A 24606-nucleotide genomic window follows, 5' to 3' on the forward strand; every position below is an offset into this window, starting at 1 on the left:
GCAGCTGTTCCTCTGAGAAATCCAGCCCACAATGGGATGTTACAGTTCTTATCTTATCAGTCATGCAGTGACATTCAATAGCCCATTATCAGCAGATGTCTCCCCTGAGGGAGGATTGATTGTGGAAGAGATAAGGAAAAACTGCCCACTTAACACAGGACAACTGCCAAACAGATGGCAAATAGAACACATCTTGCTTTTCAGTCTGGGACAGGAGGTCACAAACAAAATCAGCTGAGAAGGCGGCACTCTGAAAAGCAAACCAGAACTGACAGAAAATGAATGGGACAGAAATCAATAATTCTGATAGTTTTATTTACTATCAAAATAAAGCACAACCACCCAGCCCCACACAATCTTAATCCCACAACCTCAAATTTGGATCTCACTTCTCCCGATCTCCTTCCAACCCCATCTCACCCTAGAGGCTGTGGAATTGAGTAATTTTTGCATGGGACTGAGGTGGGAACCAGCCATTTTGAGGTGGGATTGAGCAATTTTGGGGTAAGATTGTGGGGTTTCCAGTGGGATTGAATAATTTTGAGGTGACAGAGCAATCCACCTTGGCTTTTGGAGTGCAAACATATGGAGAATACTACCAGATATCCCCCAAGAACCCACAAATCCTCGAGAATACGTTCCCAAACCATAAATCCTATCTCAGATACCGCTTAAATGGTGGGACTTTTGACATCTCTGATCAATACTATTTTTAGTCATTTTTCAGGTGTTTTTAAGTGATAAAGACAAATCAGAAGAAAATTAGGACCAAACCAAAACCAGAGAGCCCCTGAGCATCCCCTGGGCACAAGACAAAACAAACTCAGCAGAAATTAAACTTAACCCTACATAAAATGCCTTGAGGAAGATTTGCTCTTCCCACAAGTCACTTGTGATGGAAACACAAACAAATCCCAAACATTAATAAACCAGCAGCAGAAGAAATTCTGTGGCAATTCCAAATTCCATCACTTCCAGCACAGCTCCAACTCAGATGCTGGCAGGTTCCAAAAAAGAGACATGGAAATTTGGCCCAATACAGATTATTAAAAGGAAGGGAAAGGTCTGTGTAGCTGTCACAAAGGTGACGGGAACGAAGAAAATAATGATTCTCATATTTGGAAAAGCCCCCAAGCCTGCGAATTCACTAATTATTCGGGAGTTTAGCTACTTGAGCTGGGCTTCTTGTAGGACTTTAGTAGCCTTGTGTTCCTCACCTTGGGGTGACTGATCCTGGTCAGTTTCATTGGTATGATTTGCTCCCTTTCCTCCAGTGACTTTAACGAACTTTTCAGGGAAGGACAGGAATATATTTTCTTTACACTGGCCACCCACAACAGCCATTTTCCTCATAAGTTCTCCCAAAAGTTCTCAGAGGAAGCTGCATCCAAGTTTCCAAGAGTTCCTCCAGAAAGAGGCAGAACCTCCTCATAGGAGGGAACCAGGCTGTTTTCAAAAAGGCACTTGGGGTCAGACAACAGAGCTCTGATCTCACAGTACAAAATAATGTTGCAATCTGGTTAATAAAATTGTTAGAGAGATGCCTCTGCCCCAATTAAGGTGCAAAGGTCACCAAATTTAAGTGGATTTTATTGAACAGTAAAAGTGAGGGAGAGAGACAGAAAGAAAGAGAAAAGGGGCGAGAGCAAGGGAGTGACAGGGACAGAGATCTCCCCTGGGACAGGGCAAGTGTGACATTGTCCCCTGTGTGCGTGGCCTTCCCAGGGTGGGGGTTTTACACCTGAGCCAGTTTGGGTAAGGGGGGTGGTGTTCACCCCCTACCCTGAGCAGGGAGTGCCTCACTGTTTCAGGTTACAGTGTCAGATGTAACCAAAAGTGTTTTCAGTCACCATCTCCATAAACTGTTATCAACAGGTGGGGCAGTGTTCTTTATCTCTTCCATGGCTCAGCCCTGATAACGCCCTCCAGGGGCCATCTTCTGTTAATGGGCCATTGAGTGTCACTGCAGGGCTGATAAAATTACATCATCCCATTGTGGGATGCTCCGCCCAGGGGGAGGAACCAAGCATTCCTACCTGGATATAATCTCACCCATGCAACACCATGACCACCTTGCCTACTGGATTCCCAGAGGACAAGAGCTCCATAACCACCACTGGACCTTCAGAGGAAGACCAGACCCTTCTACAGGAGCACCGCTTTGACAGAATCACGTTCATCACTCCAGCCGGACTGCAGCCACCATTTCATCAGACTGCTACCACCACCCTGACCATCGGGGTGCCAGGTTATATCCTGACTCTGTGAGTTTAAACCAGTGTTTCTGTATCATTGCCTTGATCTTAATTTTCTTACTCAATTGTCATTCTGGCTTAGACTCTCCCCCTGGTTTGCCTTCCAACCAGTACAAAACTCACTGTGCTCATCCCTTGTTTTCCTCCCAAAACAGAATTTCCCATACCCAAATCTTCACGAAATGGAGGAGGAGGCTGTGAGGAAGAGGAAGGCGCCCTGGGACATCCAGGCAGGTGAGGAGGAAGTCAGTGCCCCTTTCCCCCTCTCTCCTGCTCCATCTCCCGGCCCAGCCTGGCCCCTGGCTGCAGGACAGCCCCGCTTCCGACGCTGTCGTGATGGGGATGCACTGGGGGGATCTCCTTACCGTTCCTTGTGGCACGGAGGCAAATCCCATCCTCTCCTTGTCCTTCCTACCCCAGAGCAGGAGCTGAGGATGGAGACCAGGAAGGACAAATCTCTGCAGCACAACCTCATGGAAGAGGCCGATTTGAGCAACTCCACAGTGCGGGAATCCAACAGGGAGGGAAAGCCCCGGAGATCCCACACAAGGAGGGGCTGCAAACCCAGCCCAGGGTGCTCTGAGGAGGAAAGGCCCACTCTGGGTCAGGAAGGTGGGCAGAGCTTCAGCCAGAGCTCAGACCTGGTGGTATCTGAGAAGCTTCACGATGGGGAGAAGCCCCACAAGTGCTTGGAGTGTGGGAAGAGCTTCAGGCATAGCAACAGTCTGAAACGACATCAGATGATCCACACTGGTGAATGGCCCTAAAAGTGTGGGGAGTGTGGGAAGGGCTTCAGCTGCAGCTCTGCCCCTGTAGCCCACCTATGCATCCACACTGGGGAATGGCCCTACGAGTGTGGGGAGTGTGGGAAGGGCTTCAGCTGCAGCTTCGACCTCATCATCCACCAGAGGTTCCACACTGGGGAGAGGCCCTACGAGTGTCCTGAGTGTCAGAAGAGGTTTCACACCAGCTCCCATCTCCTTGAACATCAGTGGATTCACACGGATGAGAGGCCCTTCCGCTGCCCTGACTGCGGGAAGGGCTTCAAGCACAACTCCACCCTCGTCACCCACCGGCGCATCCACACTGGGAAGAGGCCCTACATGTGCCCCACATGTGGGAAGAGGTTTCAGAGCAGCTCAAGTCTCCTCCTGCATGAGCGGGTCCACACCGAGGAGAGGCCCTTCCTCTGCTCTGACTGTGGGAAGGGCTTCAAGCAAAACTCCCACCTCATCAGGCACCGGCGCATCCACACTGGGGAGAGGCCCTACGAGTGTCCCCAGTGTGGGAAGAGCTTCACCCAGAGCTCTCACTTGACCCGACACCAACAGAGCCACTGGTGAGGGAAGCCCTGTGAGTGCCCCAACTGCAGGAGGACCTTTGTGCACCACTCCAGCTTAATCCCCGCATTGAAGAACCCACATTGGGAAGAGCCCTGGTGATCCCTGTTCCCTGTGATCCATGCTGGGAAGATACCTGTACCTTCTCCTGCCCCTGCCAATGACCTTATGTGGGATTGAAGAACATGAGGGTCTGGCTATGGCCCTGTCACTACATTCACTCCCACCTCAGGTCATTGCCAGGGGCAGGAAAGGGACTCTCTCTCTCTCTCTGAGAAGGGTGTCCTTTTCAGGCAGGAGGAGATGCGTGGCCAGGAAGATACAATTGATGGTGATGTAATCTCCCCTGTAAATACTTTTTCTTATCCCTTCTGTTGTCAATAGTTTTTCTATTCCTGTTTGTTCCTTATCTTGTTGCTGTTCCCAGTAAATTGTTCTTATCCCAGCCTGGGATCTTTCCATTTTTTTCCTTCAGTGGAAGGTGGGAGGGCAACGAGCACCAGCGGGGTTTTAGCGAGAGCAGGAAACTGGGAAATCCCATTCCTGAATCCCGGCCTGTGGAAACTGAGCATCCCAGCTGGTGCCAGCCCTGGTGGCCATGGCAGCAGCCTTGGGAGCGGGTCCCTGGCTGGGGCTGAGGGAACCTCTTCACTCTGGTGCCCAGGGACAGGAGTGGAGGGAGCGGCTGCAGCTGAGTCGGGGCAGGCTTAGGTTGGATCTCAGGGAAAGGTTTTTGCCCAGAGGCTGCTGGGGCACTGCCCAGGCTCCCCAGGGAAGGGCCACAGCTCCAGGGCTCTCTGAGCTCCAGCAGCATTTGGACAGCGCTGCCAGGCCCAGGCTGGCAGTGTTGGGGTGTCCTGTGCAGGGCCAGCAGTTGGACTCGAGGATCCTGATGGGTCCCTCCCAGCTCAGCCACTTCTGTGGTTCTGGGATCCCATGACCCTGGGGATGGGAGTGCCAATGGTTGCCATGGAAACGGGCTCTGGCTGCAGGCCTGAGCTGGTGTCCATGGCAACCACCCCTGGCATGGGGTCTCCATGGAGCTGCCCAGGGACTGACCATAGCAACAGGGGCTGGGGAAGGTTGCCATGGAAACTGACCATAGGAACAGGGGCTGGTGCTGGTTGCCATGGAAACTGACCATAGCAATGGGTCCTGATGAGGTTTGCTGTGGTAATCCAGGGCATCCCTCTGGCTGCCCTGGCAGGTCTGGGACCCTGGCAAGGGGGTCAGGAACCCCCCTGTACAGAGCCCTAAGAGACACTGTCTGTGATCTCTGTCCATGGAAAAGAGTTTTCAATCTTACAGGATGAATTACACACTCTGAGTGTTTGATATGAGTAATAATTAGTGTGACACGGGTGCAAAAGTAGAATTTTAGGATTCTAGGTAAGGGGTTCAAAGGAGGCAAGATGGAGGAAATCGTGTGTGTCCTGTCCTTTTTCGTCTTCTTCATGCCTTCCATGTATCACTGCAGTGTTGGCATTTTTCTGTTGGTTTAGACTGGGGACATATTGTTCAACACAGGTGATAGGTATTGGCACATTATTGTAAATATAGCACAGGTAGTTTCTGGTATATAATGTTTGTAACTTCCCACTGAGGGGCAGAGCCCTGCATGTTGTCCCGCAAGAAAGGCCTACTGCAGGTCAGACAGAACATGTTATAGATAAGCAAGAATAAACAACCTTGAAAACCAGCACAGATTAATTATGGCGTCTTCTTTGGCAGCGGGGCTCAAAGACAGCAAATTTCTGCAATTTTGGGATCATTTAAATACCACAGATTCTGACATAAATGGCATCCCTGGGTGGGCTCGAACCACCAACCTTTCAGTTAAGAGCCGACAGTTTGCATATTAAGGTTCAGATATTTTGACAGGCCCTCAGAGGGGTTTCATGGGGACTTTCTAAGTGTCCCCAGTCTGCCAAAGAGCCAGGATGTCACAGGCACTCACAGGGGCTCCTGTCATGGGCAGACTGGGAGCTTTAGCCAAAGTTTATTAGAGAAGCTGCTGTCAGGTCAGGAGGCACAGAAAGGACCCCCAATAGCCCCTACAGATCCCCAAATATCTCCAAGGACCGCCAGCCTTTCTAAGCCTCTTTTTGTGAGAGGAACCTTGGAGCAGCAGGTTCCAATCCCTACCCCTGACATTTCAAGAGCTCGTATGTAAACAATTACAAAGGTGGAATTAAAACTTTATACAATTCTCCCTTAGCATTAGGAATTATAAACCAGTGTTGGGGGTTGGGTTTTTCCTTTCTGTTTGTTCCTTATCATTGGCTGATGTTTATCGGCTGATCCCTTATTTTGGGAGGAGCTGCTGCTCTTGGAGATGGGAGTTTCCACTGCTGCTGCCACAGCCCGGGCCAGAGCTGTTTCTTCTGTCCTGGGATGAGCCTCTGCTCGTGAGAACAGCCACTAAACTGGGACCTTATTTACACCTGCCCCACTAAAAGAGAGACCTATCCCTGTCTGCTCTGGTGCCCAGGATCCTGAGCTGGGCTCTCCCTGCCCTGCTTGGAGCCCCTCACCCCCTGCCTGCCGAGACATCCTGCCAGCCCAGCTGACTGCTTTTTGCCAGTCCTGCTGGGGCACCGAGCTGACTGCTTTCTGAGAGTCCTGCTGGGGCAGCGGAGCCGGCTGCCCCGGGGTTTGTGAAGCAAAGCCTCTCTCCAGCCCTTCCCCCTTCGGACAAAGCCGCCATGGCCCCGCGCTGCCGAGCCCGGCCGGAGCGCCCCCTGCAGCCGCGTGGGGGTCAGCGCACCTGCCCTGCCCCCGGGAGCCACAGCGCCCCTGCTGGCTGTGCCCGGAACTGCACCGCAGGGAAAGCGCCACGGCCCAAAGGCCGGGACTGGGCTCTGCTCTGTTTGCTGTTCGTGCCGCAGCTGCTGCTGCTTGTTTGCTTTGTTATACACACTAGGAAAGAGCTGACATTCCTATTCCCATATCTTTGCCTGCCTGAGAGCCCCTTGATTTCATGATTCTAATAATTTGGAGGGAGGGGGTTTACATTCTCCATTCCACAGGAGGCTTTTTGCTGCCTTCCCTAGCAGACACCTGTCTTGTAAACCAAGACAGTTTTGGCACCCGATGTGCAGCCTGAGGGCATTGAGAGAAATAGGGTGAAATAAGAATAAAATTATTGAGTAACATAATTTTTTTTGTTGCACTGGATATAGAAACCTTGTTAGGTGTCACCATGTGGTCTAGCTTACCCTGGTTTGGGTGGCACATGGTTGTGGCTACATTTTTCCCATCCTATAACTATGGCTAATATGGCTGATAATTAATTTGTTTGATGGGTTAATATGGTGAGGAATTTATGGATTTTTAATTTCCTCTGGTCGGTGGGCACATGGATTTGAGGCTACCACACACTAACTGTATGTGTTTGGAATTACTTTAATAATGGTACCTACCATGAGGAAATGACACCAGGGGAAGTTTTCTCCCAACTCCTCAGCCAGCTCTTAGGGTCTACAGTGGTTGGTGTTCCTGCTATGCCTGTTAAGCCTATTCTGTTCAGCATTCAGAGGTAAGGGAAGATTGACTTAGATAACTATCGTAGCAGGGCATCCCCAGCCTGTAATAATTAGCACTGACTCCATGATTCCAGAAGGCCAATCAATCGTTTTATTACATTATCCTATACTATACTGCTAAGAAACACTCATCGCTCTTGCAGACAGTCCGATACAGACAGACCAGACTGGTTAATTGAAATCCAAACACCATCACCATTGGCCAATTTAGAAATCACCCTTTGGTAAACAAATCTCCATAACACATTCCACATGTGCACAACAACAGGTGCAGCAAGTGAAGATAAGAATTGTTTCTCATTCTTTTCTCTGAGCTTTTTCACAGCTTCTCACAGCTTCCCAGGAAAATCCTGGGAGATCTCTCTCTCTGCTCAGAGGATATGTGATTACCACAGGTCACTTGTGACAATGTGGGTCCAAGGACACCACGGTGACACTACGGAACCTCATGGAACCAAGGGGCCAGGGTGACACTGTGCTGCCTCATGGAATCAAGGAGACCAATGTGAAACTCAAAGACCCCAAGGAAGCAAGGGTCCATGGTGACCTTGTGCAGCCGCAGTGTCACAGAGGAGCCGCTGTGACACAGCGAGGGCACACGGAGCCCAGGGGCCATTGTGACACATCAGGGCTCTGTGGAACCACGAAGCCATTGTGACATTGCAAGGCCTCATGGAAGCACGGGGCCATTGTGACACTGCAGAATCAAGGGGAACATTGTGACACTCCAGGGCCTGATGGAACCAAGGAGACCATTGTGACACTGTGGGGTCCCATGGAACATGGAACAGGTCTGGCTGGCTGGGCCTCCTGGGGACCACCTGACAGGTCCAGCTGACCTTGGCATGTCAAGGGCTGCTTCTCATCTGCCCCTGAAGCCCTGGGGCTCTGGGCTTTCCTTCCCATGGGAGAGAACTGTCCTTCTCCTCCAGGGTTCCATGGCCAAAACTGGGATTCCTCCTCCAAAACTCCGTACATCCAAGGATTGCTCCCAAGTGAAAGCTGCCAGGACAGACAGGTCTGGGTGCCCTTGGCCTCTTGAGAGATGCATCTCATCTGCTTTTGAAACACTGAGGCTTGGTGCTTTCCTTCCAATGTAAATAGTTGTCCTTCTCAAGGTGACCGTGGTCAAAGTTGAGATTCCTCCTCCCAAATTCCATATATCCAAAAATTCCTCCATTACAAAACATGCCAGGAAGAACAGGTCTGGTTGGCTGAGCCTCCCAGGAGCCACCTCTTTCTTCTTCTGCCTTTGAAACACATGGTCTCTGTGCTTTCCTTCCTATGGAAAAGAACTCTCCTTCTTATCTACACAGAAATGGCCAAAATTGGGGTTCCATCTCCCAGATTCCCTATATCCAAGGGTTGCTTTCAGACAAAAGCTTCCAGGGCAAAGAGGTCTGGCTGGCATAGACCTCTGATGGCAGCCTTTCATCTGCCCCTCAAACACCGGTGTTCTGTGCTTTCCTTCCTTTGGGAAAAAAAACCCATCATTCAACTCCAGGTGTCCATGTCTGAAATTGGGATTCCACCTCTAAAATTCCCTATATCCAGCAGTTGCTCCCAGACAAAATCTGCCAGTACCATCAAGCCTGGCTGGCCTTGGCCTCTGGTGGCTGCCCCTGCCACACTGGGGCTCGGTTCTTTCCTTCCCATGGAGATCCCTGTGACACTGTGGGCACCTCATGGAACCAAGGGGATCATTGTGGCACCACTGGAGCCCATGGAATCAAGGGGCCATGGTGACACTGCGGGGCTTCATGGACCCAGAGACCATTATGACTCTGTGGGGCCTGATGGAACCATGGAGACCATTCCGACCCTTCAGGGCCTGGTGTCACCAAGGGGGCATTGTGACACCTCAGGGCCTCCTGGAAGCAAGGGACCATTGGGACACTGTGGGGCCCCATGGAAGCGAGGGAACATGGAATAGGTCTGGGTGGCTTGGCCTGCCAGGGGCCACCTGACAGGTCTGGCTGATCTTGGGATGTCAACGCCTGCTTCTCATCAGCTCCTGGAGCAATGGGGCTCAGTGCTCTCCTTTGTATGGAAAAGAACCGTCTGTCTTTTCTGATGCCCCTTGCCACAACTGACACTCTGCCTAAAAAATTTCCTATATGCAAGGGTATCTCTAAGAACAGAATCTGGCAGCTCTGGCTGGCCTTGTCCTCTGGTGGTGACCTCTCATTTGCCCCTAAAACAGTGGGGCTCTGTTCCTTCATTCCTATGGAAAAGAACTGGTCTTCATGTCCAGGAACCATGGCCAAAATTAGAATTGGCCTCCAAGCCCAGAGGGGCTCATGGAACCATCTGCAGCCCCGGGCAGATATTGACTCTGGCAGTGCTGCCATCCTCCCTCCAGTGAGAGAAAAGGACACAGGGCAGGCACACAGAGGAGCAACATGAAGACACCGAGGTCAGTGAAGAGGAAGTTGAGTCCCAGATGGGAGGGATGAGGAGATGCCTTGATCTTGGGGTTGAAATCCTCTGCTAAAGCTATGGAGAAGGATGTCATTGATACATCAGACTCTCTTTTTCCCTATAAAGCATTGAAAAGTATGGGGAGATGACTTGTTTCAGCGAAGGCCTCCATGTAAAAGTAAGCAAATGTTGAAGTAGCTGAGATCCCATGAGAAGTTTGAACAGAGTAAGAGAGCAGAGTGATGAGACCCTGTGCCCGCAGGGAGAGAAGAAGACCTCTGTTCCAAGAGATGATTTCAGAAGCAGTTGAAGAGAACCTCTGGTCTTGAACAACTCATCTTTAAACTAATACCCCATAAGCTGACATGGCCCTTAAACACAGCTGCGGGAAAAGCTGTGAAAAAATGGCAGGGATTTCACTATTTCACTTTTTCCAAGTGGTTGCTATTCATGGAACTTGAGAGCCACAAGAGAACTGTTTCCTTATGGAGAAGACTCCATAGCAAGAAAAAGATTGACTCCTCTCCCTAAGTGAAGTGAAGAAGGACTATTCTAGAGGTGGTAAACTGACTGAAAATTTTAGGTTTTGTCTCCTTACGTTGTCAATAAGGAAGAAAAAGTTGTGGCGAGAAGAAGAGTGTTCTGAAAGTTTTGTCCTGATTCTTATTACCCTTTCGTTTAGTTACTACTAATAAACTTTTCTTTATGCTGTTTTAAACTTTTGATCCCACTTTCCCTTTCTCCTTATCCTACCTCACAGCAGGAAATGAGTAAGTATATTATTTTGTGTGCGCTGGTAATTAGACATCACTAAACCCACCACACTAATTGATGCATTGCCCAAGGAATGTCAAATTGATGAACCAAAACCACTACAGAAACTTCCTGATGAACTGCACGAGAGCAGAGGGAAATCAAGGCAGAGCCATGGTTTGTTAGGACTTGCTTGATCCTAATGAGCCCCGTGGTGCATTTGGAGCTGAGCCCTGGAACATCAGGGCCTGAGAGGAGATTGCACAAACCTTTCCAGGAGTTAAAATCAAGAGCAAAAACCCAAAATGTCTCAATGCATTCATGGGTCCCACTGAGGTCCATCCCCAACAAAGGCTCCTTATGGACTCTTTGGAGGAGAGAACTGGAGACCAGGATGGCACAAAAACCTCTCAGAGACTCAAAACAGCACAAAAACCTCTCAGTGTGGAAAAGAAAATCCAAAGTACTTGAAAAAAGTTGAGTATCTCAAAGTATTAATGAACTCCACTGGGTGTCAGCACAAAGCTCTCAAGGGACTCGTTAAAGCAGATAATTGGGGCCATGATTGCACAAACCTCTCAGAGTCTGGATCAAAAGAGAAACACCAAGTACCTTAAAAGAACTGAAGTACCTTGAAGCATTAATGGGCCCCACTGAGTGTTGTTATCGACAAAGTCTCTCCAGGGACTAATTACAGCAGATAATTGGAGGCCAGGATTGAACAAAGCTCTCAGACACTCCAAGGCAAAAGCAAAAGCCAAAGTCCTTTGAAGAACTTTCAGTCCCTGGGAGCATGAAGGAGCCCCCAGGGCCATTCTTCCTGACCTCAGCTCCCCAGAGACTCCTTCCAGCAGATCCCTGAGGCCACTGGGATGTGGGCTAGGGGGGGATGCTGAGGGCAGGACCAGGGGCTGACAGTGCCCAGCCTGGCTGGGGCTGTGCCAGGAGGCCCCAGGGCCTCAGGACAAGGTGTCTCCTCACAGCCCTTGGTGGCACAGACCCTGCTGTGCCCCAGGACACCAAGACTGGGCTTCTCTTTGTCCCCACCTGTCATCAGCGCCTCCAGTTCTCTGCTCTGCCTGGGGCCTGGGGACACTTTCTCAGTCGTGTCCCTCAGTGGGACCCATTAAAAGTCCAAGAAACTTTGGAGCTGGATTCTGACTTGGAGTTCTGGAGAGGTTTCTGCAGCTCCCTCTCAGGGCCTGATGTTCAGGACCTGAGCACAAAGCCCCAGAGGGTCATTAAAGTCCTTGTGCTGTGTCTGTGCTGCTGAGCTGGGCCGGGCTCCTGGCACAGAGGGTGATCCTGGTAACCAAGCAGAGCTTCAAAAGCACATTTCTCTTGCTGAGCAGCTCTTCTCCCAGCCCAGCAGGGCTGGGGCACTGCCTGCAGCCAGCCCGGGCACAGCACAGAGGCACAGAGAGCTTCAATCAGTCAGGGCTGGGAAGGGGCTGAGAAGTGCCTGGGGCAGAATCACTGCCAGCCCTTGGCACAGGAACCTCTGGCTGCAGGACAATGCAGCTGCAGCTCCTGGAGTGATCTCCTAAAGCTGGAACATCCCAATGCCCACAGACCCTGTGAGTGCATTCTCTGCTCATCTCCTGTGCAGAGCAGCCAGGGGTGCCCAGGGCTGTCCTGCAGAGCAGGGTCCTGCAGCCCAGGGCGCTGTGCTGGGCCAGGACTCTGCTGCCTGCCAGGGACAGCTCTCAGCCGGCCCTGGAGCTGCTCCCAGCGCTGGCCAGGAGCTGTGGGGGGAAGGAGCCACCCTGAGCAGGGCAGGTGCTGCTGCTGAGAGGGGCTGGGTGGGGCAGGGCTGCTCCCAGCTCCAGACCAGCCTGGGCACAGCTCCGGAGGGCACTTCCCAAAGAAGGTAAGCCTGGGATTGCTGTACAGTTGAGCACCTTTCCTGAGAGTGTTTTCAATTTCCTGCTTGGAGCACTGTGGGAAGTTTGGGGTGACGACAAAAAGGGTTTTGCTTTTCATATATTTTTCATATAGTCGCAGTTCTGTAAATTATTATGATATAGTTATAAAATTATAATCTTACCTAACTCTATTAAACTCTCAACTATTTTAAACTACTATTATATAGTTAATATAGTTATAATCCTTAATTACCTCTAGTATGCTTCCTTACCTTTATCTTAGATTTTAGAACAATAAGCTGACTGTCTAAATACATTCCTTTAATACTATATAGTCTTATTATAAGGAAGAGGACCTACAAGAAGAACATTTTCATTTTTGAATGTGAGCAGGGATAACAAAATCTGGGCAAAGAAGTCTTTGGACCTACTCCAATGGGTTGAGCCGGGGGTGTGTAGTTGGGGCAACTGAATCTCCTATAGGATGTTCCTGTTAAATATCCTAATTAATCAATCTTAATGAACTGTTGAAATCAGGGGCTGGGTGTGCCTCATCCCCACTGGGACACCTGGGAGCTTCCAATAAAGGTCTGGTTTTGACTTTACTTTTCGAACACTGTTGCAAGGGTTCTTTTTTTTTCTCTTTTGATTATAGGCAACAGGGAGATGAGAGAAGCAGAACAGGAATTGTAATCCCAGAATCACAGAACATTCTGAGTTGAAAGGGACACACGGGATCATCAAAGGAATGTTTGAACATTTACAGAGACTCCAGAACTGTGACTTTGGGTGGTCAGTCTCTCTGCTGGGAGCCTCCCAAAGGGCCTTCAGCCACTCCTCAGCCCTAGACAGCAGCAGCATCACCTCTGCAGGGCCCAGCAGGGCTCTCCTGAGCTGCCCTTGCCCAGCTGCACACAGAGCCTGCCCCAGCCAGGGCCCTGCACACAGGCAGGTTTCTGTAGGGCCGGGCCGAGGGCACACAGGGTGGGATGGGCTCTGTGAGCGCTGGCAGGGACAAGGCACCTCTCAGGAGGGGATGTCCAGGCCCAGGGAGATGCTCAGGGAAGCAGAGGGGGCTGAGCAGAGCAGTGCTGGGGGAACAAGCCCATCCAGCCCCTCACCTGCCCTCAGCCACAGGGAATCCTTTGCCTCTCACATCTCTCATTGGCAAACTCTGAGTGCAGCAGGAATGCTGGGGATTTCTGACCTCAGACAGCCAGCAATGATGTGTGGGTAGGAAAACAATTCCTAAAACCAACTCCTGCCATCTATTTCCCTTAGAAGTGTGAGTGCAGATGGTACCAAGCCTTCCTGCAATAGGAATTATTTCCCTGACAAATCCTGAATATCCAGCCTTGTTCCTCTGCCACATGGTCACAAACCCAAGGCAGCGAGGCAGGGATGGCTCCTCGAGAGCCCCCACACACAGGCCTGGCTGCTCCTGGCACACTCAGCCAGCACAACTGGAGCTCAGGCAGGGACCTGGGTGAAGGTTTTCCCAGAGCAGGAACAAGGGTGGGTGAGTCCCAGCAGGACAGGCTGCAGGGAATGGCCCAGGTTTGGCTCCAAGCAGCCACTTCTGACTTGTCACTGTCCTTTCTCCATGACCAGGTGCCCATGTGCAGCCACAGCAAATGTCCAACAGCAGCTCCATCAGCCACTTCCTCCTGCTGGCACTGGCAGACACGCGGCAGCTGCAGCTCCTGCACTTCTGCCTCTTCCTGGGCATCTCCCTGGCTGCCCTCCTGGGCAACGGCCTCATCATCAGCGCCGTAGCCTGCGGCCACCACCTGCACACGCCCATGTTCTTCTTCCTGCTCAACCTGGCCCTCAGCGACCTGGGCTCCATCTGCACCACTGTCCCCAAAGCCATGCACAATTCCCTCTGGGACACCAGGAACATCTCCTACACAGGATGTGCTGCTCAGCTCTTTTTCTTTATGTTCTTCATGTCAGCAGAGTATTTCCTCCTGACCATCATGTGCTATGACCGCTACGTGTCCATCTGCAAACCCCTGCACTACGGGACCCTCCTGGGCAGCAGAGCTTGTGCCCACATGGCAGCAGCTGCCTGGGCCAGTGGCTTTCTCAATGCTCTCATGCTCACGGCCAATACATTTTCCCTGCCCCTGTGCCATGGCAATGCCGTGGACCAGTTCTTCTGTGAAATCCCCCAGATCCTCAAGCTCTCTTGCTCCAAATCCTATCTCAGGGAACTTGGGCTCATTGCAGTTACTGCCTGTTTAGGACTTGGTTGTTTTGTGTTCATTGTTTTCTCCTATGTGCAGATCTTCAGGGCTGTGCTGAGGATCCCCTCTGAGCAGAGACGGCACAAAGCCTTTTCCACCTGCCTCCCTCACCTGGCTGTGGTCTCTCTGTTCCTCACAACTGTAGTATTTGCTCACCTGAAGCCCCCGTCGATGTCCTCCCCATCCCTGGATCTGGCCCTGTCAGTTCTGTACTCGGTGGTGCCTCCAGCCCTGAACCCCCTCATCTACAGCCTGAGGAACCAGGAGCTGAAGGCTGCAGTGTGGAGACTGATGATTGGATGGTTTCAGAAACATTGAACTGCTGGCAAATTTCTGCAAATCACTTGTAATAAAAGTAATTTTTGATACTTCTTGTTGGTTTCCTTTGGAGGTTCTTGTTCTTTGTTTGGCATTTTTATGTTTTCCACAAAGAAATGTCATTCCTTGTGCCATTTCTCATTTGGTTTCCCTCCACCTTCCCTGTGCCCACAGAATGTGTCAATGAGGGGCTGCACTCTCGGTGGCTTTAAAGGAACTAAACGATCTCCCAGCGCAGTTTTCTGCAGAGATGCCCTTTTGTTGCCTTCTCTGGAGCTGCAGCAGCAATTTCTGTGTGCAGAGCTGGGGCAGATCAGGGCTGACACAGCAGCTCTGCTCCTGCTGGCCACACCATTCCTGATCCAGGCCAGGAGCCATTGGCCTTCTTGGCCACCTGGGCACACGGCTGGCTCATGTCCACCCTGCTGTCCATTGGTCCCTGCAGGTCCCTTTCTGCCTGGCTGCTGTCCAGCCCCTCTGTCCCCAGCCTGTAGCGCTGCAGGGGTTGTTGTGGCCAAAGTGACAGAACTGGCACTTGGACTTATTAAACCTCACCTTGTTGGGTTTGGGCCCTGGATCCAGAGTTTCCAAGGCCCTGTGCAGAGCCCTCCTACCCTCCAGCAGATCAACACCCACATCCAGCTTGGTGTCATCTACAAAGATGTCCTTGGTTCCATGTGTCCCTTCAGTGTCACAATGTCCCTTTGGTTGCACCAGGCCCTGCACTGTCACACTGGTCTCCTTGGTTCCATGGGGCCCCAAAATGTGACAATGGACTCCTTGGTTCCATGGGGCTTCACAGTGTCACAATGTTCTCATTGGTGCCGCAGTTTCACAGTGGCCCCTCGGTTCCATGGGGCCCCAGGGTGTCACAAAGGCCCCATAGTCACACGAGGTCCCACACTATCACAATGCTCTCTGTGGTTCCACAAGTCCCCTCAGTGTCACAATGGATTCCTTGTTTCCACGAGGCCCCACAGAGTCACAACGGCCTTCCAGATTCCTGGAGGCCCCAGAGTGTCACAGTGGCCCCTTGGTTACACAAGGTCCTGCAGTGTCACAATGTCCCCTTGGTTCCATGAGGCCCCGCAGTGTCAGAACGGCCCCTTGGTTCCCCTGGGCCCTGGACTCTCCCAATGCTCTACTTGGTTCCGCAGTGTCACAATGGTGAAACCCCTCGGTTACATGAGGCCCCGCAGTGTCACAATGGCCTCTGTCAGTCCTGGCAGCTTCTGTCTGGGAGCTATCCTTGGATATAGGGAATTCTGAAGGCAGATCCCCAATTTTGGCCATGGGTGCCTGGTCGAGATGGATAGTTTTTTCCGATAAGAAAGAAAAGCACATGGTTCCAGTGTTTGAAAGGAAGATGAGAGGTGGCCCCCGAGTGGCCAAGCCTGCGAGAGCTGTCTCTCCTGGCAGATTTAATCTGGAAAAAATCTTTGCAGTTAAGAAAATTTGCAGAAGGAATCCCACTTTTGGCCATAGGCCCCTGGAGGAGAAGGACAGTTCTCTCCCATGGGAAGGAAAGCCCAGATCCCCAGTCCTTCAGGGGCAGATGAGAAGTATCCCTCGACATGCCAAGGTCAGCCAGACCTGTCAGGTGGTCCCCAGGAGGCCCAGCCAGCCAGACCTGTTCCATGTTCCCTTGGTTCCATGGGACCCCACAGTGTCACAATGGTCTCCTCGGTTCCATCAGGCCCTGGAGTGTCACAATGTTCCCCTTGCTTCTGCAGTGTCACAGTGGCCCCGTGCTTCCATGAGGCCTTGCAGTGTCACAATGGCTTCGTGGTTCCACAGAGCCCTGATGTGTCACAATGGCCCCTGGGCTCCGTGTGCCCTCGCTGTGTCACAGCAGCTCCTCTGTGACACTGCGGCTGCACAAGGTCACCATGGACCCTTGCTTCCTTGGGGTCACCGAGTTCACAATGGTCTTTATTGATTCCATGAGGCAGCACAGTGTCACCCTGGCCCCTTGGTTCCATGAGGATCTGGAGTGTCACACAGGTTTGTGACATTTGTCCTTGCTGCCCCTCACATCCCCCTGCCCCACAAACAGCCCCGAGCCACCCGTGAGGGACAGGCCCTGCTGTGCCAGGCTGGGCTCAGGGCTTGGCCTTTCTGCTTCCCCCAGCCAGCCCAGGCCTTGCTCAGCATTGCAGTTCCCTGCTCTGAGCCTTTGGCTCCCTGCAATCCTGGCCTCAAGGATCTGCTCTCACCAGTCCCTGGGGAGCCTTTGGCTGTCCCTGCCCTCAGTGGGGCCCAAGGGACTTGGAGTTTTGCTCCTGACTCCTTGAGCAGCTTCTTCAGCCTTCTCTCAGTGCCTGAGGGTTCTGGACTTCACCCCAAATCCTCCATGGGGATCATTAAAGAAAAGGAAGCCCTTAGGGGCGCTTTGTCTTCATTCAATCGTCTGCAAGTCTCCAGGGCTTGTGCACCTGATTGGAGTCAGTTTGGAGTTCTTGTAAGGAGGAAGATTTCCAAGTGCACCTCATGACATTTTTTCTTTAATCAAGTGAGTATTCTCTTATTTTCCAGTTCAGAGAAGAGCTGATAGAAGCATTCCCCACATGATCTTGACACTGAAGTTCTCCTTAGGAGGTCTGGGCATGTACAAGAATGAGTCCCCTGAGGGCTGACCCTGTTTGGACAAGCTGCTCCTCACCCCCAGCCTCACCATGTCTGACATCACCCACCTGGCACTGACATCCCTGTGTCCTGCAGCAGAACCTTGTCCCTGAGCTCTGCAGCTCCATGTCCCAGCCCATTGCACCGCATTCCTCCTGCTCTCCTCAGGGCTCTGCCTGCACACAGGCCCAGGAGAAGTTTTCCTCTTGGGAAAGAAAGAATGGAAAAGCCTGAGCAGGTTTCCTAAACAACAAGCCCCACTCAGGAGCCACCTGCTCAGTACAGGCTGCCTGGAATGGTGTCACCTTTCTACAAGGAACAGTGTGACCAGAAATGATCTCTGGAAGCAGAATTCTCTGAGTCTCCCAGTTGAAATCTCTGTCCCACTCCTTTCCCTGGATCTCTGTTGCAGATGGAAGCTGCTGGTGCCATCCTCACCTTTAACCTCCCTCTGGAATGCAAACAGGTGTTCCCAGGTGTGTTAAGCAGGATTTACTCAATGTTTCCATAAATCTTTTGTGTCCCCCATGGAAGGAAGGGGTCATTTTGGCACTGAGGGGGTGACGTGGAAGCAAGGAGACAATTGTGACCCTGGGGTCCCATGGAACCAAGGGGCCATGGTGACACAGCAGGGCCACATGGATCCAGTGGTCCATTGTGACACTGTGGATCCAAGGAGACCATGGAGACACCCCCAGAACCTCATGGAACCAAGGAGTCCATGGTGACCCAGCGGGGCTGCATGGAGCCAATGGTCCATGGTGACACTGCCCATCCAAGGAGGCCATTTGGACACTGCGGAAGCTCATGGAGCGAGGTGGCCATAGTGACACTGAAGAACTTCATGCCACCAAATATCCATGGGGACACAGCAGGGCATCATGGAACCCAGGAACGGCTGTTGGCAGTGCGGAAACTCCTGGAACCAGGGGCTGTTGTGGCACTGCAGAACCAACACAGCTGCTGCACCTTGTCCCCTGCCCTGCACAGCTCCTTGGGAGGCACGGCAGGAGCAGCACCCTGGGAGCCTCGGGAATGCTCCTCTGGGATCCATGACACACACTCCCAGGGGCTGGAATTCCAGTTCCCAGCCAGGAAAAATGTTCCTGCCCTTGAAGGAAAAGCTCTTATGGAAGAGCCAACAGCCAAGTGGAGCAGGATCCTACAGGGACATTTCACTGCCAGCCTTCATAACTTCACCCATGGTTGTCGTAGCTCATGGATTGGGAATTAAATCAGGACAGGGTCGTTGGTGGGAGCTGCCCTGGGTCAAGGGAGACACTGGCAGAGAAACAGAGCAGGCAAAGGAAGGCAGGAGAGAAAGGAGGTGTTTTGGTTTGGAGAGACTGGTGTCTCCTAAGGAAGGCAGGGGCCTCTCCTGAAATGGAAAAATGTAAACTCTCTTTCTGAATTGTTATAAATTTGAAATTAAGGGGGGCTCTCAGGTAAAAATATGGGAGCAGGAATAACAGCTCTTTATTAGGAAAGAAAATGAAAATATGAACAATGCAGTGAACCAAAACAACACTGAGAGAGCCAGAATACAACCTGACACTCTGTTGGACAGGGTGTTGGCCGCAGTCCCATTGGAATGGTGGCTGCAGTCCTACTGGAGTGTCAGGTAATGGTTCTGTTGGAGAAGTGATCCTGTAGAAAAGGGTGTCTTCTTCTGAAGAGGAAGAGGCAGCTGTTCCTCTGAGAAATCCAGCCCAGAAAAAGCTGTGTTGGAGGGCCAGAATCTCAAGATTAGATGCAGGTTGGAATGCTTGGCTCCACCCTCTGGGCAGAGCATCTCACAATGGGCTGTTACAGTCCTTATCAGTCATGCAGTGACATTCAGTAGCCCATTATCAGCAGATATCTCCCCTGAGGGGGGACTGATTGTGGAAGAGATAAGGAAAAACTGCCCACTTAACACAGGACAACTGCCAAACAGATGGGAAATAGAACACATCTTGCTTTTCAGTCTGGGGCAGGAGGTCACAAACAAAATCAGCTGAGAAGGTGGCACTCTGACAAGCAAACCAGAACTGACAGAAAATTAATGGGACAGAAATCAATAATTCTGATAGTTTTATTAGTTATCAAAATAAATCACACCCACCCAGCCCCATACAATCCTGACCCCACAACCTCAAATTTAAATCTCACTTCTCCCAGTCGCCTCCCAACCCTATCTCACCCTAGAGGCTGTGGAACTGAGTAATTTTGGCATGGGACTGAGGTGGGAACCAGCCATTTTTGAGGTGGGATTGAGCCATTTTGGGGTAAGATTAAGGGTCTTAAAGTGGGATTGAGTCATTTTGAAGTGACAGAGCAATCCACCTTGGCTTTTGGAGTGCAAAGATATGGAGAATACTACCAGATATCCCCCAAGAACCCACAAATCCTCCAGAATATGTTCCCAAACCATAAATTCCACCTCAAATACCTGTTAAATGGTGGGACTTCTGACATCCCTGGTCAATACTCTTTTTAGTCATTTTTCAGGTGTTTTTAAGTGATAAAGACAAATCAAAAGAAAATTAGGGCCAAACAAAACCAGATAGCCCTTGAGCATCCCCTGAGCACTGGACAAAACAAACTCGCAGAAATCAAACTTAACCCTACAGAAAATGCCTTGAGGAAGATTTGCTCTTCCCACAAGTCACTTGTGATGGAAACACAAACAAATCCCAAACATTAATAAACCAACAACAGAAGCAATTCTGTGGCAAGTCCAAATTTCATCAGTTCCAGCACAGCTCCAACTCAGATGCTGGCAGGTTCCAAAAAAGAAACATGGAAATTTGGCCTGATACAGATTATTAAAAGGAAGGGAAAGGTCTGTGTAGCTGTCACAAAGGTGACAGGGACAAAGAAAATAATGATTCTCATATTTGGAAAAGCCCCCAAGCCTGTGAATTCAGGAGTTACTTCAGAATTTAGCTACTTGAGCTGGGCTTCCTGTAGGATTTAATTAGCCTTGTGTTCCTCACTGTGTGGTGAATGATCCTTGTCAGTCTCGCTGGTATCATTTGTTCCCTTTCCTCCAATTATTTTAACAAACTTTTCAGGGAAGGACAAGAAAATACTTTCTTTACACTGGCCATCCACAACAGCCATTTTCCTTAAAATTCTCCCAAAAGTTGCTCTGAGGAAGCTGCATCCAAGTTTCCAAGAGTTCCTCCAGAAAGAGCCACAAGCTCCTCAGAGGAGGGACCCATGCTGTTGTCAAAGGCACTTGGGGTCAGACAGCAGTGCCCTAAACTCACTGTGCCGAAATAATGTCTCAATCTGTTAAATAAAATTGTTAGAGAGATGCCTCTGCCCCATTTAAGGTGCTAACGAGACCAAATCCAAGGTGGATTTTATTGAACAGTAAATGTGAGGTAGAGAGAGACATGGAAAGAAAGATAAAATTGAGAGAAAGTAAGGGAGTGACAGGGATAGAGATTTCCCCTGGGGTGAGGCAAGTGTGACATTGTCCCCTGTGTGCGTGGCCTTCCCAGGGTGGGGGTTTTACACCTGAGCCAGTTTGGGTAAGGGGGGTGGTGTTCACCCCCCACCCCGAGCAGGGATTGCCTCACTGTTTCAGGTTACAGTGTCAGATGTAACCAAAAGTGTTTTCAGTCACCATCTCCATAAACTGTTATCAACAGGTGGGGCAGTGTTCTTTATCTCTTCCATGGCTCAGCCCTGATAACGCCCTCCAGGGGCCATCTTCTGTTAATGGGCCATTGAGTGTCACTGCAGGGCTGATAAAATTACATCATCCCATTGTGGGATGCTCCGCCCAGGGGGAGGAACCAAGCATTCCTGCCTGGATATAATCTCACCCTTGCAACACCACGACCACCTTGCCTACTGCATTCCCAGAGGACAAGAGCTCCATAACCACCACTGGACCTTCAGAGGAAGACCAGACCCTTCTACAGGATCCCTGCTTTGACAGAATCACGTTCATCACTCCAGCCGGACTGCAGCCACCATTTCATCAGACTGCTACCACCACCCTGACCAACGGGGTGTCAGGTTATATCCTGACTCTGTCCGATTAAGCCAGTGTTTCTGTATCGTTGCCTTGATCTTAATTTTCTTACTCAATTGTGATTCTGGCTTAGATTCTCGCCCTGGTTTGCCTTCCAACCAGGACAATACTGACTGTGCTGATCCCTTGTTTTCCTCCCAAAACAGAATTTCCCATCCCCAGCCCTTTGCCAGATGGAGGAGAAGGCTGTGAGGAAGAGGAAGGAGCCCTGGGACACCGAGGCAGGTGAGGAGGAAGTCAGTGCCCCTTTCCCCCTCTCTCCTGCTCCATCTCCCAGCCCAGCCTGGCCCCCGGCTGCAGGACAGCCCCGCTGCCGACGCTCTCCTGCCGGGGATGCACTGGGGGGATCTCCTTACCCTTCCTTGTGGCACGGAGGCAAATCCCATCCTCTCCTTGTCCTTCCTACCCCAGAGCAGGAGCTGATGATGGAGACCAGGAAGGACAAATCCCTGCAGCACAACCTCATGGAAGAGGCCGATTTGAGCAACTCCACAGAACAAGAATCCAACGGGGAGGAAAAGCCCCGGAGATCCCACAGGAGGAGGGGCTGCAAACCCAGCCCAGGGTGCTCTGAGGAGGAAAGGCCCACTCTGGGTCAGGAAGGTGGGCAGAGCTTCAGCCAGAGCTCGGAGCTGGTGGTCCCTGAGAAGCTTCACGATGGGGAGAAGCCCCACAAGTGCTTGGAGTGTGGGAAGAGCTTCAGGCGGAGCAACAATCTGAAACGACATCAGATGATCCACACTGGGGAATGGCCCTACGAGTGTGGGGAGTGTGGGAAGGGCTTCAGCTGCAGCTCCCACCTCATCATCCACCAGAGGTTCCACACTGGGGAGAGGCCCTACGAGTGTCCTGAGTGTCAGAGGAGGTTTCACAGAAGCTCTGCTCTCCTTGTACACCAGCAGATTCACACGGATGAGAGGCCCTTCCGCTGCCCTGACTGCGGGAAGGGCTTCAAGCGCAACTCCACCCTTGCCACCCACCGGCGCATCCACACTGGGGAGAGGCCCTACATGTGCCCCACATGTGGGAAGAGGTTTCACAGCAGCTCAAAACTCTTCCTGCATGAGCGGATTCACACCGAGGAGAGGCCCTTCCTCTGCTCTGACTGTGGGAAGGGCTTCAAGCGCAACTCCACCCTTGTAAGGCACCGGCGCATCCACACTGGGGAGAGGCCCTACATGTGCCCCACATGTGGGAAGAGGTTTCAGAGCAGCTCAAATCTCCTCCTGCATGAGCGGGTCCACACCGAGGAGAGGCCCTTCCTCTGCTCTGACTGTGGGAAGGGCTTCAAGCAAAACTTCAACCTCATCAGGCACAGGCGCATCCACACTGGGGAGAGGCCCTACGAGTGTCCCCAGTGTGGGAAGAGCTTCACCCGGAGCTCTCACTTGACCAGACACCAATGGAGCCACCCGTGAGGGAAGCCCTGTGAGTGCCCCAACTGCAGGAGAAGCTTCGTGCACCGCTCCAGCTTAACCCCCCATTGAAGAACCCACATTGGGAAGAGCCCTGGTGATCCCTGTTACCTGTGACCCATGCTGGGAAGACACCTGTACCTTCTCCTGCCCCTGCCAATGACCTTATGTGGGATTGAAGAGGGTCTGGCCATGGCCCTGTCACTACATTCACTCCCACCTCAGGTCATTGCCAGGGGCAGGAAAGGGACTCTCTCTCTCTCTCTCTCTGAGAAGGGTGTCCTTTCCAGGCAGGAGGAGACGTGTGGCCAGGAAGGTACAATTGATGGTGATGTAATTTCCCCTGTAAATAGTTTTTCTTATCCCTTCTGTTGTCAATTTTTTTCTAGTCCTGCTTGTTCCTCATCTCGTTGCTGTTCCCAGTAAATTGTTCTTATCCCAGCCTGGGATCTTTCCATTTTTTTCCTTCAGTGGAAGGTGGGAGGGCAACGAGAGCCAGCGCGGTTTTAGTGAGAGCAGGAAACTGGGAAATCCCATTCCTGAATCCCGGCCAGTGGAAACCGAGCATCCCAGCTGGTGCCAGCCCTGGTGGCCATGGCAGCAGCCTTGGGAGCGGGTCCCTGGCTGGGGCTGAGGGAACCTCTTCACTCTGGTGCCCAGGGACAGGAGTGGAGGGAGCGGCTGCAGCTGAGTCGGGGCAGGCTTAGGTTGGATCTCAGGGAAAGGTTTGTGCCCAGAGGCTGCTGGGGCACTGCCCAGGCTCCCCAGGGAAGGGCCACAGCTCCAGGGCTCTCTGAGCTCCAGCAGCATTTGGACAGCGCTGCCAGGCCCAGGCTGGCAGTGTTGGGGTGTCCTGTGCAGGGCCAGCAGCTGGACTCGAGGATCCTGATGGGTCCCTCCCAGCTCAGCCACTTCTGTGGTTCTGGGATCCCATGACCCTGGGGATGGGAGTGCCAATGGTTGCCATGGAAACGGGCTCTGGCTGCAGGCCTGAGCTGGTGTCCATGGCAACCACCCCTGGCATGGGGTCTCCATGGAGCTGCCCAGGGACTGACCATAGCAACAGGGGCTGGGGAAGGTTGCCATGGAAACTGACCATAGCAACAGGGGGCTGGTGATGGTTGCCATGGAAACTGACTATAGCAATGGGTCCTGATGAGGTTTGCTGTGGTAATCCAGGGCATCTCTCTGGCTGCCCTGGCAGGTCTGGGACCCTGGCAAGGGGGTCAGGAACCCCCCTGTACAGAGCCCTAAGAGACACTGTCTGTGATCTCTGTCCATGGAAAAGTGTTTTCAATCTTACAGGATGAATTACACACTCTGAGTGTTTGATATGAGTAACAATTAGTGTGACACAGGTGCAAAAGTAGAATTTTAGGATTCTAGATAAGGGGTTCAAAGGAGGCAAGATGGAGGAAATCGTGTGTGTCCTGTCCTTTTTAATCTTCTTCATGCCTTTCATGTTTCACTGTAGTGTTGGCATTTTTCTGCTGGTTTAGGCTGGGGACACATTGTTCAACAGAGGTGGTAGGTATTGGCACATTATTGTAAATATAGCACAGGTAGTTTCTGGTATATAATGTTTGTAACTTCCCACTGAGGGGCAGAGCCCTGCCCGCTGCCCCGCAAGAAAGGCCTACTGCAGGTCAGACAGAACATGTTATAGATAAGCAAGAATAAACAACCTTGAAAACCAGCACAGATGAATTATGGCTTCTTCTTTGGCAGAGGGGCTCAAAGACAGCGAATTTCTGCAATTTTGGGATCATTTAAATACCACAGATTCTGAC

General features: G+C 51.6%; 2 protein-coding genes and 1 pseudogene across 2 annotated transcripts; 2 read left to right on the forward strand and 1 right to left on the reverse strand.

The window, feature by feature from the left end:
• LOC140680880 (uncharacterized) overlaps nucleotides 1-24606 on the reverse strand; it is a 122312-nt pseudogene that overhangs the window by 58774 nt on the left and 38932 nt on the right.
• Nucleotides 2438-22819, forward strand: LOC115492498 (uncharacterized). Its single transcript, XM_072919840.1, is given in 3 exon segments — nucleotides 2438-2489; nucleotides 2868-3588; nucleotides 22054-22819. Coding segments are annotated over 3 exon segments (1539 nt in total).
• On the forward strand, nucleotides 13814-14746 carry LOC140680903 (olfactory receptor 14J1-like). Its single transcript, XM_072919806.1, has one exon. It carries the CDS (start codon nucleotides 13814-13816, stop codon nucleotides 14744-14746), a length of 933 nt encoding a protein of 310 aa, XP_072775907.1.

The sequence above is a fragment of the Taeniopygia guttata genome, chromosome 30 (genome assembly GCF_048771995.1).
Source record: "Taeniopygia guttata chromosome 30, bTaeGut7.mat, whole genome shotgun sequence".
In the NCBI taxonomy this organism is placed as follows: Eukaryota; Metazoa; Chordata; class Aves; order Passeriformes; family Estrildidae; genus Taeniopygia; species Taeniopygia guttata.